Below are 13,395 nucleotides of genomic sequence, written 5' to 3' on the forward strand. Positions count from 1 at the left end.
AGGTGAGAGAGAGGTGAGAGAGAGAGAGGTAAGAGAGAGAGAGAGAGAGAGGTAAGAGAGAGGTGAGAGAGAGGTGAGAGAGAGAGAGAGAGGTAAGAGAGAGAGAGGTAAGAGAGAGGTGAGAGAGAGGTATGAGAGAGAGAGAGAGAGAGGTAAGAGAGAGAGAGAGAGAGAGGTGAGAGAGAGAGGGGTAAGAGAGAGAGAGAGAGGTAAGCGAGAGAGAGGTAAGAGAGAGGTGAGAGAGAGGTGAGAGAGAGAGATGTGAGAGAGAGGTGAGAGAGAGAGAGAGGTAAGAGAGAGAGAGAGGTGAGAGAGAGAGATGTGAGAGAGAGGTGAGAGAGAGAGAGAGAGGTAAGAGAGAGAGAGAGAGAGGTAAGAGAGAGGTGAGAGAGAGGTGTGAGAAAGAGAGGTGAGAGAGAGGTGAGCGAGAGAGAGAGGTAAGAGAGAGAGAGAGAGAGAGAGGTAAGAGAGAGAGAGGTAAGAGAGAGGTGAGAGAGAGGTATGAGAGAGAGAGAGAGGTAAGAGAGAGAGAGGTAAGAGAGAGGTGAGAGAGAGGTATGAGAGAGAGGTAAGAGAGAGAGAGGTGAGAGAGAGAGAGAGAGGTAAGAGAGTGTTGTGAATTTGATGTATAATGACTAAATGATGTATACATTTAAAGTAATGGTAGGACTATATCTAACAGAATTCTACCCTGTCTCTGTATAATGATGAAGAATGTTTGTCCATAAGAAAAGAGGGACTGTTAGCAGGCAAGGAACTGTGGCAGACAACTTGTGACCACTGTGAAACTGATAACAGGGAAGGAAGTCTCCCCACCCAGAGAGGGGAGAAACCATTGGGCTTGTAGTAGATTGTGTAACATGTTGCAGGATGTGATAAGCAATGTATGAGTAGGAGAAGACTTGTAAACTATAGTGTCATTGTCTGAGAGGAGGAGGGACATTTATGACGAAATGGGAGATATATAAACCAATGTACATGAAATTATTGGCAGAGCTCTCGTAAATAAATGTTGCTGACTATTGTAGACTGGCCTTTGTCTGTTTCATTTCAACAAGAATCTTACACATTCTTGGTAGCAGACCGAGTAGTTTAATTGAAGTTATGAACATTGAGAACATAATTCTCTTAACAGAGAGCGCGAGAGAGAGGTGAGAGAGAGAGAGGAAAGAGAGAGAGAGAGGTAAGAGAGAGAGAGAGAGAGAGAGAGAGAGAGAGAGAGGAAAGAGAGAGGTAAGAGAGCGAGAAGTAAGAGAGAGAGGTAAGAGAGAGAGAGAGGTAAGAGAGAGAGGTGAGAGAGAGCGAGAGTTAAGAGAGGCAAAAGAGAGAGAGAGGAGAGAGAGAGAGGTAAGAGAGAGAGAGAGAGGTAAGAGAGAGAGTTGAGAGAGAGAAAGAGAGGTAAGAGAAGAGAGAGAGAGAGAGAGAGAGGTAAGAGAGAGAGGTAAGAGAGAGAGGTAAGAGAGAGCGAGAGGTAAGAGAGAGAGGTACGAGAGAGAGGTAAGAGAAAGAGGTAAGAGAGAGAGGTAAGAGAGAGGTAAGAGAGAGCGAGAGGCAAGAGAGAGAGAGGTAAGAGAGAGAGCGAGAGTTAAGAGAGGCAAAAGAGAGAGAGAGGAGAGAGAGAGAGGTAAAAGAGAGAGAGAGAGAGGTAAGAGAGAGAGAGAAAGTGAGATGGAAATGAACAACACAAATAAACCATGTCACTCAAACTCACCCACACACATAACAGTTTCTATTGACACACTCTCCCTCCCATCACACACATATCCTCCATCCCCATCACACACACTCTCCCTCCCATCACACACACTCTCCCTCCCATCACACACACTCTACCTCCCCATCACACACATATCCTCCATCCCATCACACACACTCTCCCTCCCATCACACACACTCTCCCTCCCATCACACACACTCTCCCTCCACATCACACACACTCTCCCTCCCATCACACACACTCTACCTCCCCATCACACACACTCTCCCTCCCATCACACACACTCTCCCTCCCATCACACACACTCTCCCTTCCATCACACACACTCTACCTCCCCATCACACACACTCTCCCTCCCATCACACACACTCTCCCTCCCCATCACACACACTCTACCTCCCATCACACACACTCTCCCTCCCATCACACACACTCTACCTCCCCATCACACACACTCTCCCTCCCATCACACACACTCTACCTCCCCATCACACACACTCTCCCTTCCTTCACACACACTCTCCCTCCCATCACACACACTCTCCCTCCCATCACACACACTCTCCCTACCATCACACACACTCTCCCTTCCATCACACACACTCTCCCTCCCCATCACACACAAATCCTCCCTCCACATCACACACACTCTCCCTCCCATCACACACACTCTCCCTCCCCATCACACACACATCCTCCCTCCACATCACACACACTCTCCCTCCCATCACACACACTCTCCCTTCCATCACACACACTCTCCCTCCCCATCACACACACATCCTCCCTCCACATCACACACACTCTCCCTCCCATCACACACACTCTCCCTCCCCATCACACACACATCCTCCCTCCACATCACACACACTCTCCCTCCCATCACACACACTCTCCCTCCCCATCACACACACTCTCCCTCCCATCACACACACTCTCCCTCCCATCACACACACTCTCCCTCCCCATCACACACACATCCTCCCTCCACATCACACACACTCTCCCTCCCATCACACACACTCTCCCTCCCCATCACACACACTCTCCCTCCCATCACACACACTCTCCCTCCCATCACACACACTCTCCCTCCCATCACACACACTCTCCCTCCCATCACACACACTCTCCCTCCCATCACACACACTCTCCCTCCCATCACACACACTCTCCCTCCCATCACACACACTCTCCCTCCCATCACACACACTCTCCCTCCCATCACACACACTCTCCCTTCCATCACACACACTCTCCCTTCCATCACACACACTCTCCCTCCCCATCACACACACATCCTCCCTCCACATCACACACACATCCCCGACCAAGGATTCATGTGCGCTGTTGACCAGAGCTCTCTGCCTGTCTGCCTGCCTGCTCCCTGCCTGCCCTGGTCTGTCTCTCCCATTATTGTACAGGTGCCCTCGCCTCTTCTCTCTCTCTCCCCGGAGCTTTGCTCGTCTACATCATACACATACATCGCTGACTTTTTTTCATCAGCAGTTGAACTATTTGATTAGTGACTTTTAGGGCCTTTATCAAACATGCTGTTGTTGTTCATTTTGCTAGTGTCTACCCTTGGCTTTTACAATGTTGGCGATACATTTAGAGCCCGTTGCACTGTGAATGATGAAAATATATGATTGTTTCTCCCTCCAGTATTGTGGGAGACCCCACGCTTGCTCCGGAAATGCACACGAGAACTATGCACATTTCTCCCGAACAATATGGTAGAAATGGGACTCTTGCTCTTACGTCAGGACTGTTCTCTTGGTACTGAACCATGTCTCTGGACTTCACACATCCCCTGTAATATGTGATGTTAAAGACTCTGGTGACTCTGGATTCTCCTTCAACTGCTGTCTGTAACTCCAAATGTTGTAACTCCCGATCTAGACTTGCCATTATCTTGCTGCTTCTGTTGTCTGGAAATGTCCAGTCTAATCCAGGTCCTGACATTCTTACCCCTGCTGAATTAAGTAGTCAGAGCGGCCTGAAGTTTTTGCATATGAATGTAAGAAGTCTCCTGCCGAAGCTTGATTTTGTGAATATATGGATAAAAACTGCCGACTCGGATGTATTGATGCTTTCTGAAACCTGGCTTAAAAAATCTATTACAGACAAAAATATTGGCATAAATGGTTACAATGTTTTTGGTACAGATGGTAAATCTAAGGGTGGTGGTGTTGCTGTATACATAAAATACAAGTTCTCTGGGGTCGTTCTGACTTCTGTTACTAAACCTCAGCAATTTGAATATCTGTCTCTGAACCCAAACCTCGGCTCATCTTTAGGTATTGTTGTATCTTGTTGTTATAGACCATCTGCTACTGTTGGCTCATCTTTAGGTATTGTTGTATCTTGTTGTTATAGACCATCTGCTACTGTTGGCTCATCTTTAGGTATTGTTGTATCTTGTTGTTATAGACCATCTGCTACTGTTGGCTCATCTTTAGGTATTATTGTATCTTGCTGTTATAGACCATCTGCTACTGTTGGCTCATCTTTAGGTATTGTTGTATCTTCTTGTTATAGACCATCTGCTACTGTTGGCTCATCTTTAGGTATTGTTGTATCTTGCTGTTATAGACCATCTGCTACTGTTGGCTCATCTTTAGGTATTGTTGTATCTTGTTGTTATAGACCATCTGCTACTGTTGGCTCATCTTTAGGTATTGTTGTATCTTGTTGTTATAGACCATCTGCTACTGTTGGCTCATCTTTAGGTATTGTTGTATCTTGTTGTTATAAACCATCTGCTACTGTTGGCTCATCTTTAGATATTGTTGTATCTTGCTGTTATAGACCTGTCATGTACTGTCATGTTGTCTTGTCTCTGTCCTTTCCCTTCACCCTGTCTCCCTCTGCTGGTCGTGTTAGGTTACCTTTTCTCCCCCGCTTTCCCCCAGCTGTCCCTTGTCTCCTCTAACTACCCATTCACCCCGTTCCCCACCTGTTCCCTTTTTCCCTCTGATTAGGTCCCTATATCTCTCTCTGTTTCTGCTCCTGTCCTTGTCGGATTCTTGTTTGTTTGTGTCATTCATGCCTGAACCAGACTGTCGTCATGTTTGCTGTAACCTTGTCCTGTCCTGTCGGAATCTGCCGGTCCATCTGAGCCTACCTATGTTTGGTAATTAAAGAAGCTCTGTTTAAGTTGATTCGCTTTTGGGTCCTCATTCACGCATCGTAACAGAAGAATCCGACCAAGAATGGACCCAGCGACTTCGGATCCTCTCTACTCAGCCGTCGAGATCCAGGGAGCGATGCTAGGCAGACACGAGCAGGAATTGTCTGCTGCTCGACATGCCGTTGAGACCCTGGCCACCCAAGTCTCCAACCTCACAGAACAGGTTCACCATCTCCGCCTCGATCCACCGGCCACTTCCAGGGCTTTCGAATCCCCGGAGCCCAGAATCAATAACCCGCCGTGTTACTCTGGGGAGCCCACTGAATGCCGCTCGTTCCTCACCCAGTGTGATATTGTGTTTTCTCTCCAGCCCAACACTTACTCCAGGAGCACTGCTCGTGTCGCCTACGTCATATCTCTCCTTATTGGACGGGCTCGTGAGTGGGGCACGGCAATCTGGGAGGCAAGGGCTGAGTGTACTAACCAGTATCAGGACTTTAAGGAGGAGATGATACGGGTTTTTGATCGATCTGTTTTTGGGGAGGAGGCTTCCAGGGCCCTGTCTTCCCTATGTCAAGGCAATCGATCCATAACAGACTACTCTATTGAGTTTCGCACTCTTGCTGCCTCCAGTGGCTGGAACGAGCCGGCCTTGCTCGCTCGTCTTCTGGAGGGTCTCCGCGCAGAGGTAAAGGATGAGATTCTCTCCCGGGAGGTTCCTTCCAGCGTGGATTCCTTGATTGAACTCGCTATTCGCATTGAGCGACGGGTTGATCTTCGTCACCGAGCTCGTGGAAAGGAGCTCGCGTTCTCCGTTGCCCCCCTCTCCGCATCACTACCATCTTCCTCTGCCGGCTCGGGAGCTGAGCCTATGCAGCTGGGAGGTATCCGCATCTCGACTAAGGAGAGGGAACGGAGAATCACCAACCGCCTCTGTCTCTATTGCGGTTCTGCTGGTCATTTTGTCACTTCATGTCCAGTAAAAGCCAGAGCTCATCAGTAAGCGGAGGGCTACTGGTGAGCGCTACTACTCCTGTCTCTCCTTCAAGATCCTGCACTACCTTGTCGGTCCATCTACGCTGGACCGGTTCGTCAGCTTCCTGCAGTGCCCTAATAGACTCTGGGGCGGAGGGCTGTTTTATGGACGAGACCTGGGCTCTGGAACATGACATTCCTCTCAGACAGTTAAGGGAGTCCACGGCCTTGTTCGCTCTGGATGGTAGTCCTCTCCCCAGGATTCAGCGTGAGACGCTACCTTTAACCCTCACTGTTTCTGGTAATCATAGCGAAACCATTTCTTTTTTGATTTTTCGTTCACCTTTTACACCTGTTGTTTTGGGCCATCCCTGGCTAGTTTGTCATAATCCTTCCATTAATTGGTCTAGTAATTCTATCCTCTCCTGGAACGTCTCTTGTCATGTGAAATGTTTAATGTCTGCTATCCCTCCTGTTTCCTCTGTCTCTTCTTCACAGGAGGAGCCTGGTGATTTGACAGGGGTGCCGGAGGAATATCACGATCTGCGCACGGTGTTCAGTCGGTCCAGGGCCACCTCTCTTCCTCCACACCGGTCGTATGATTGTAGTATTGATCTCCTTCCGGGAACCACTCCCCCCCGGGGTAGACTATACTCTCTGTCGGCTCCCGAACGTAAGGCTCTCGAGGATTATTTGTCTGTAGCTCTTGACGCCGGTACCATAGTCCCCTCCTCCTCTCCCGCCGGAGCGGGGTTTTTTTTTGTCAAGAAGAAGGACGGGTCTCTGCGCCCCTGCATAGATTATCGAGGGCTGAATGACATAACAGTTAAGAATCGTTATCCGCTTCCTCTTATGTCTTCAGCCTTCGAGATCCTGCAGGGAGCCAGGTTTTTCACTAAGTTGGACCTTCGTAACGCTTACCATCTCGTGCGCATCAGGGAGGGGGACGAGTGGAAGACGGCGTTTAACACTCCGTTAGGGCACTTTGAATACCGGGTTCTCCCTTTCGGCCTCGCTAACGCTCCAGCTGTCTTTCAGGCATTAGTCAATGATGTCCTGAGAGACATGCTGAACATCTTTGTTTTCGTTTACCTTGACGATATCCTGATTTTTTCACCGTCACTCCAGATTCATCTTCAGCACGTTCGACGTGTCCTCCAGCGCCTTTTAGAGAATTGTCTTTTTGTGAAGGCTGAGAAGTGCACTTTTCATGCCTCCTCCGTCACATTTCTCGGTTCTGTTATTTCCGCTGAAGGCATTAAGATGGATCCCGCTAAGGTCCAAGCTGTCATTGATTGGCCCGCTCCTAAGTCACGCGTCGAGCTGCAGCGCTTTCTCGGCTTCGCGAACTTCTATCGTCGTTTCATCCGTAATTTCGGTCAGGTGGCAGCCCCTCTCACAGCCCTTACTTCTGTCAAGACGTGCTTTAAGTGGTCCGTTTCCGCCCAGGGAGCTTTTGATCTCCTCAAGAATCGTTTTACATCCGCCCCTATCCTTGTTACACCTGACGTCTCTAGACAGTTCGTTGTCGAGGTTGACGCGTCAGAGGTGGGCGTGGGAGCCATTCTTTCTCAGCGCTCCCTCTCTGACGACAAGGTCCACCCATGCGCGTATTTTTCTCATCGCCTGTCCCCGTCGGAACGTAACTATGATGTGGGAAACCGCGAACTGCTCGCCATCCGGTTAGCCCTAGGCGAATGGCGACAGTGGTTGGAGGGGGCGACCGTTCCTTTTGTCGTTTGGACTGACCATAGGAACCTTGAGTACATCCGTTCTGCCAAACGACTTAATGCGCGTCAGGCGCGTTGGGCGCTGTTTTTCGCTCGTTTCGAGTTCGTGATTTCTTATCGTCCGGGCTCTAAGAACACCAAGCCTGATGCTTTATCTCGTCTCTTCAGTTCTTCAGTAGCCTCCGCTGACCCCGAGGGGATTCTCCCTGAGGGGCGTGTTGTCGGGTTGACTCTCTGGGGAATTGAGAGGCAGGTAAAGCAAGCGCTCACTCACACTCCGTCGCCGCGCGCTTGTCCTAGGAACCTTCTTTTCGTTCCCGTTCCTACTCGTCTGGCCGTTCTTCAGTGGGCTCACTCTGCCAAGTTAGCCGGCCACCCTGGCGTTCGGGGTACGCTTGCTTCCATTCGCCAGCGTTTTTGGTGGCCCACCCGGGAGCATGACACGCGTCGTTTCGTGGCTGCTTGTTCGGTCTGCGCGCAGACTAAGTCCGGTAACTCCCCTCCTGCCGGCCGTCTCAGGCCGCTTCCCATTCCCTCTCGACCGTGGTCTCACATCGCCTTAGATTTTGTCACCGGACTGCCTTCGTCAGCGGGGAAGACTGTTATTCTTACGGTTGTCGACAGGTTCTCTAAGGCGGCTCATTTTATTCCCCTTGCTAAGCTTCCTTCTGCTAAAGAGACGGCACAAATCATCATCGAGAATGTTTTCAGAATTCATAGCCTTCCGTCAGACGTCGTTTCGGACAGAGGTCCGCAATTCACGTCTCAATTTTGGAGGGAGTTCTGCCGTTTGATTGGGGCTTCCGTCAGTCTCTCTTCCGGGTTTCACCCCCAGTCTAACGGTCAAGCAGAACGGGCCAATCAGACTATTGGTCGCATCTTACGCAGTCTTTCTTTTCGCAACCCTGCGTCTTGGTCAGAACAGCTCCCCTGGGCAGAATACGCCCACAACTCGCTTCCTTCGTCTGCGACCGGGCTATCTCCTTTTCAGAGTAGCCTCGGGTACCAGCCTCCGTTGTTCTCATCTCAGTTCGCCGAGTCCAGCGTCCCCTCCGCTCAGGCTTTTGTCCAACGTTGCGAGCGCACCTGGAAGAGGGTCAGGTCTGCACTTTGCCGTTATAGGGCGCAGACTGTGAGAGCTGCTAATAAGCGTAGAACTAAGAGCCCTAGATATTGTCGCGGTCAGAGAGTTTGGCTCTCCACTCAGAACCTTCCCCTTAAGACGGCTTCTCGCAAGTTGACCCCGCGGTTCATTGGTCCATTCCGTATCTCTCAGGTCATTAATCCTGTCGCAGTGCGACTTCTTCTTCCGCGATATCTTCGTCGCGTCCACCCGGTCTTCCATGTCTCCTGTGTTAAGCCCGTTCTTCGCGCCCCCGCTCGTCTTCCCCCCCCCCCCCCCATCCTTGTCGAGGGCGCACCTATCTACAGGGTCCGTAAAATCTTGGACATGCGTCCTCGGGGCCGTGGTCATCAGTACCTAGTTGACTGGGAGGGGTACGGTCCTGAGGAGAGGAGTTGGGTTCCCTCTCGGGACGTGCTGGACCGTGCGCTGATTGATGATTTCCTCCGTTGCCGCCAGGTTTCCTCCTCGAGTGCGCCAGGAGGCGCTCGGTGAGTGGGGGGGTACTGTCATGTACTGTCATGTTGTCTTGTCTCTGTCCTTTCCCTTCACCCTGTCTCCCTCTGCTGGTCGTGTTAGGTTACCTTTTCTCCCCCGCTTTCCCCCAGCTGTCCCTTGTCTCCTCTAACTACCCATTCACCCCGTTCCCCACCTGTTCCCTTTTTCCCTCTGATTAGGTCCCTATATCTCTCTCTGTTTCTGCTCCTGTCCTTGTCGGATTCTTGTTTGTTTGTGTCATTCATGCCTGAACCAGACTGTCGTCATGTTTGCTGTAACCTTGTCCTGTCCTGTCGGAATCTGCCGGTCCATCTGAGCCTACCTATGTTTGGTAATTAAAGAAGCTCTGTTTAAGTTGATTCGCTTTTGGGTCCTCATTCACGCATCGTAACAAGACCATCTGCTACTGTTGGCTCATCTTTAGGTAATGTTGTATCTTGCTGTTATAGACCATCTGCTACTGTTGGCTCATCTTTAGGTATTGTTGTATCTTGTTGTCATAGACCATCTGCTACTGTTGGCTCATCTTTAGGTATTGTTGTATCTTGCTGTTATAGACCATCTGCTACTGTTGGCTCATCTTTAGGTATTGTTGTATCTTGCTGTTATAGACCATCTGCTACTGTTGGCTCATCTTTAGGTATTGTTGTATCTTGTTGTTATAGACCATCTGCTACTGTTGGCTCATCTTTAGGTATTGTTGTATCTTGCTGTTATAGACCATCTGCTACTGTTGGCTCATCTTTAGGTATTGTTGTATCTTGCTGTTATAGACCATCTGCTACTGTTGGCTCATCTTTAGGTATTGTTGTATCTTGTTGTTATAGACCATCTGCTACTGTTGGCTCATCTTTAGGTATTGTTGTATCTTGTTGTTATGGACCATCTGCTACTGTTGGCTCATCTTTAGCTATTGTTGTATCTTGTTGTTATAGACCATCTGCTACTGTTGGTTCTCTGGGTTGTATTTTCAGATTATCACAGCATGTCAACTCTGAGTTTGTCCTGATGGGTGATCTGAATCAGGACTGGATAACATCTAGCTCTGATCAACTTAAAATTCTGTGCAATACCTACAATCTCACTCAGAGTGTCAACAGTGTAACTAGGTTGAATATAAAATATTCTCTGAAATCCTCTTTGATTGATTTTGATCTTAACCAAAACTCCTCATCGTTTTAATGCTTCTGGTATTTTTGCAAATAACATAAGTGATCACTGTGCTATTCCCTGTGTAAGAGATGGTAATATTCCTAAGAAATCTCCACGTGTCATTACGAAAAGAAACTGGAAGCGGTTTGATATTCAAGGTTTTCTACATGATGTATCTAACATTGAATGAAATAGAATGGAATTAATCCCTGATGTTGAACTAGCCTTTTCTTACTTCCACAAGGCATTCCCCATCACACACACATCCTCCTTGCCCATCACACACACATCCTCCTTGCCCATCACACACACATCCTCCTTGCCCATCACACACACATCCTCCTTGCTCATCACACACACATCCTCCTTGCCCATCACACACACATCCTCCTTGCCCATCACACACACACTCTCCCCTACCTCCTTGTAGCAGAGTGCTGCAGAGGGCCTGAGGGGGGGTGCAGGACGCAGGCAGCTGAGGCTCCAGGGTTTGGGGGTGTTGGGGGGCTCCAGAGGCCCCCACATCATGGTGCTGTGTGGAGAACCGTGTGATGAGGGGTGCGGCAGGGTGTGGTAGGCTGGGGCCACAGTCATCGCACAGCCCTCTGCATGACGGGATGGAGTCAAAGGGTGGGAGGGCAACTGATGGAGGGAGGAGAGGAGAGGAGAGGAGAGGAGAGGAGAGGAGAGGAGAGGAGAGGAGAGGAGAGGAGAGGAGAGGAGAGGAGAGGAGAGGAAAAGGAAAAGGAAGGAGAGGAAAAGGAAATGGAGAGGAAAATGAGAGAATGAGAGGAGAGAGAAGTTTTATGAAATTCAAATGTATTTCCCAGAGCTTGCAGATTACACACATGACCAATTCACCCGAAGTGTGCATGCTTGTGTGTGTGTTACTGACCGTGTGGCAGGGGACCGTGAGGGGTTTGTGGCTGGGGGCGGTGGCTTGTCTAGTCTGCCGGGTCAGATGGTCCACCCAGTCCTGCAGGTCCTGCTGACTGTTACACACCACCTGAAGACACTCAAATAGACGGCCTGGAAACAAACACACATTACACACATTATACACACATTACACACATTATACACACACACATTATACACACAAATTATACACAAAACACACATTATACACAAAACATATAGCCTCCAACACTCTACTCAGCAAATTGGATGCAGTCTATCACAGTGCCATCCGTTTTGTCACCAAAGCCCCATATACTACCCACCACTGCGACCTGTATGCTCTCGTTGGCTGGCCCTCGCTTCATATTCGTTGCCAAAACCACTGGCTCCAGGTCATCTATAAGTCTTTGCTAGGTAAAGCTCTGCATTATCTCAGCTCACTGGTCACCATAACAACACCCACCTGTAGCATGCGCTCCAGCCGGTATATTTCACTGGTCTCCCCCAAAGCCAACACCTCCTTTCCTTCCAGTTCTATGCTGCCACTGACTGGAACAATTTTTTTTAAATCACTGAAGTTGGAGACTCGTATCTCCCTCTATAACATTAAGCATCAGCTGTCAGAGCAGCTTACCGATCACTGCACCTGTTCACAGACCATCTGTAAATAGCCCATCTGTAAATAGCCCATCCAACTACCTCATCCCCATATTTGATTTAGTTTTTCTGCTCTTATGCACACCAGTATTTCAACTTGCACATCTATCACTCCAGTGTTTAATTGCGATATTGTAATTATTTTGCCCCCATGGCCTATTTATTGCCTTACCTCTCTTATCTCACCTCATTTGTACATGATGTATATAGATTTTTCTACTGTATTATTGATTGTATGTTTGTTTTACTCCATGTGTAACTCTGTGTTGTTGTATGTGTCAAACTGTTTTGCTTTATCTTGGCCAGGTCACAGTTGTAAATGAGAACTTGTTCTCAACTGGCCTACCTGGTTAAATAAAGGTGAAATAAAAATAACACACACATCACACACACACACATTATACACAAAACACACATTATACACACATCACACACACACACACATTATACACAAAACACACATTATACACAAAACACACATCACACACACCACAGTCGTCTTACCAGAAAGCTGAAAGGAGTTTTTGTGGGTCTCACTGTCCTCTAGCGGGGTCACAGTCATACCAGACAGTGGCAGCTTCCCCTGTAGACAAGAAGCCATCATCACCATCTGACTCCACACTCAACATGGTGGTCCATCAACACCATCTGACTAAACATGTTGGTCCATCAACACCATCTGACTCAACATGGTGGTCCATCAACACCATCTGACTAAACATGGTGGTCCATCAACACCATCTGACTCCACACTAAACATGTTGGTCCATCAACACCATCTGACTCCACACTAAACATGGTGGTCCATCAACACCATCTGACTCCACACTAAACATGTTGGTCCATCAACACCATCTGACTCCACACTAAACATGTTGGTCCATCAACACCATCTGACTCCACACTAAACATGGTGGTCCATCAACACCATCTGACTCCACACTAAACATGGTGGTCCATCAACACCATCTGACTAAACATGTTGGTCCATCAACACCATCTGACTAAACATGGTGGTCCATCAACACCATCTGACTCCACACTAAACATGGTGGTCCATCAACACCATCTGACTAAACATGGTGGTCCATCAACACCATCTGACTCCACACTAAACATGGTGGTCCATCAACACCATCTGACTCCACACTAAACATGGTGGTCCATCAACACCATCTGACTCCACACTAAACATGGTGGTCCATCAACACCATCTGACTCCACACTAAACATGGTGGTCCATCAACACCATCTGACTAAACATGGTGGTCCATCAACACCATCTGACTAAACATGTTGGTCCATCAACACCATCTGACTCCACACTAAACATGGTGGTCCATCAACACCATCTGACTAAACATGGTGGTCCATCAACACCATCTGACTAAACATGGTGGTCAATCAACACCATCTGACTAAACATGTTGGTCCATCAACATCATCTGACTAAACATGTTGGTCCATCAACACCATCTGACTCCACACTAAACATGGTGGTCCATCAACA

General features: G+C 48.6%; 1 protein-coding gene across 4 annotated transcripts in view; it reads right to left on the bottom strand.

Annotated features, from left to right (window-relative positions):
• Window positions 1–13,395, bottom strand: part of LOC110520531 (rho guanine nucleotide exchange factor 7-like) — a 73,819-nt gene that overhangs the window by 27,283 nt on the left and 33,141 nt on the right. For all 4 annotated transcript variants that reach the window (XM_090230324.1, XM_090230327.1, XM_090230326.1 and 1 more), the window contains 3 exons: window positions 12,390–12,468; window positions 11,224–11,357; window positions 10,749–10,970 (listed from right to left, as the gene is read on the bottom strand). In XM_090230324.1, the coding sequence (XP_090086450.1) occupies window positions 10,749–10,970; window positions 11,224–11,357; window positions 12,390–12,468 (435 nt within the window). The remainder of the gene's footprint in view (window positions 1–10,748; window positions 10,971–11,223; window positions 11,358–12,389; window positions 12,469–13,395) is intronic.

The sequence above is a fragment of the Oncorhynchus mykiss genome, chromosome 3, assembly GCF_057628025.1.
Source record: "Oncorhynchus mykiss isolate SJ-2025 chromosome 3, ASM5762802v1, whole genome shotgun sequence".
NCBI classification, from domain to species: domain Eukaryota; kingdom Metazoa; phylum Chordata; class Actinopteri; order Salmoniformes; family Salmonidae; genus Oncorhynchus; species Oncorhynchus mykiss.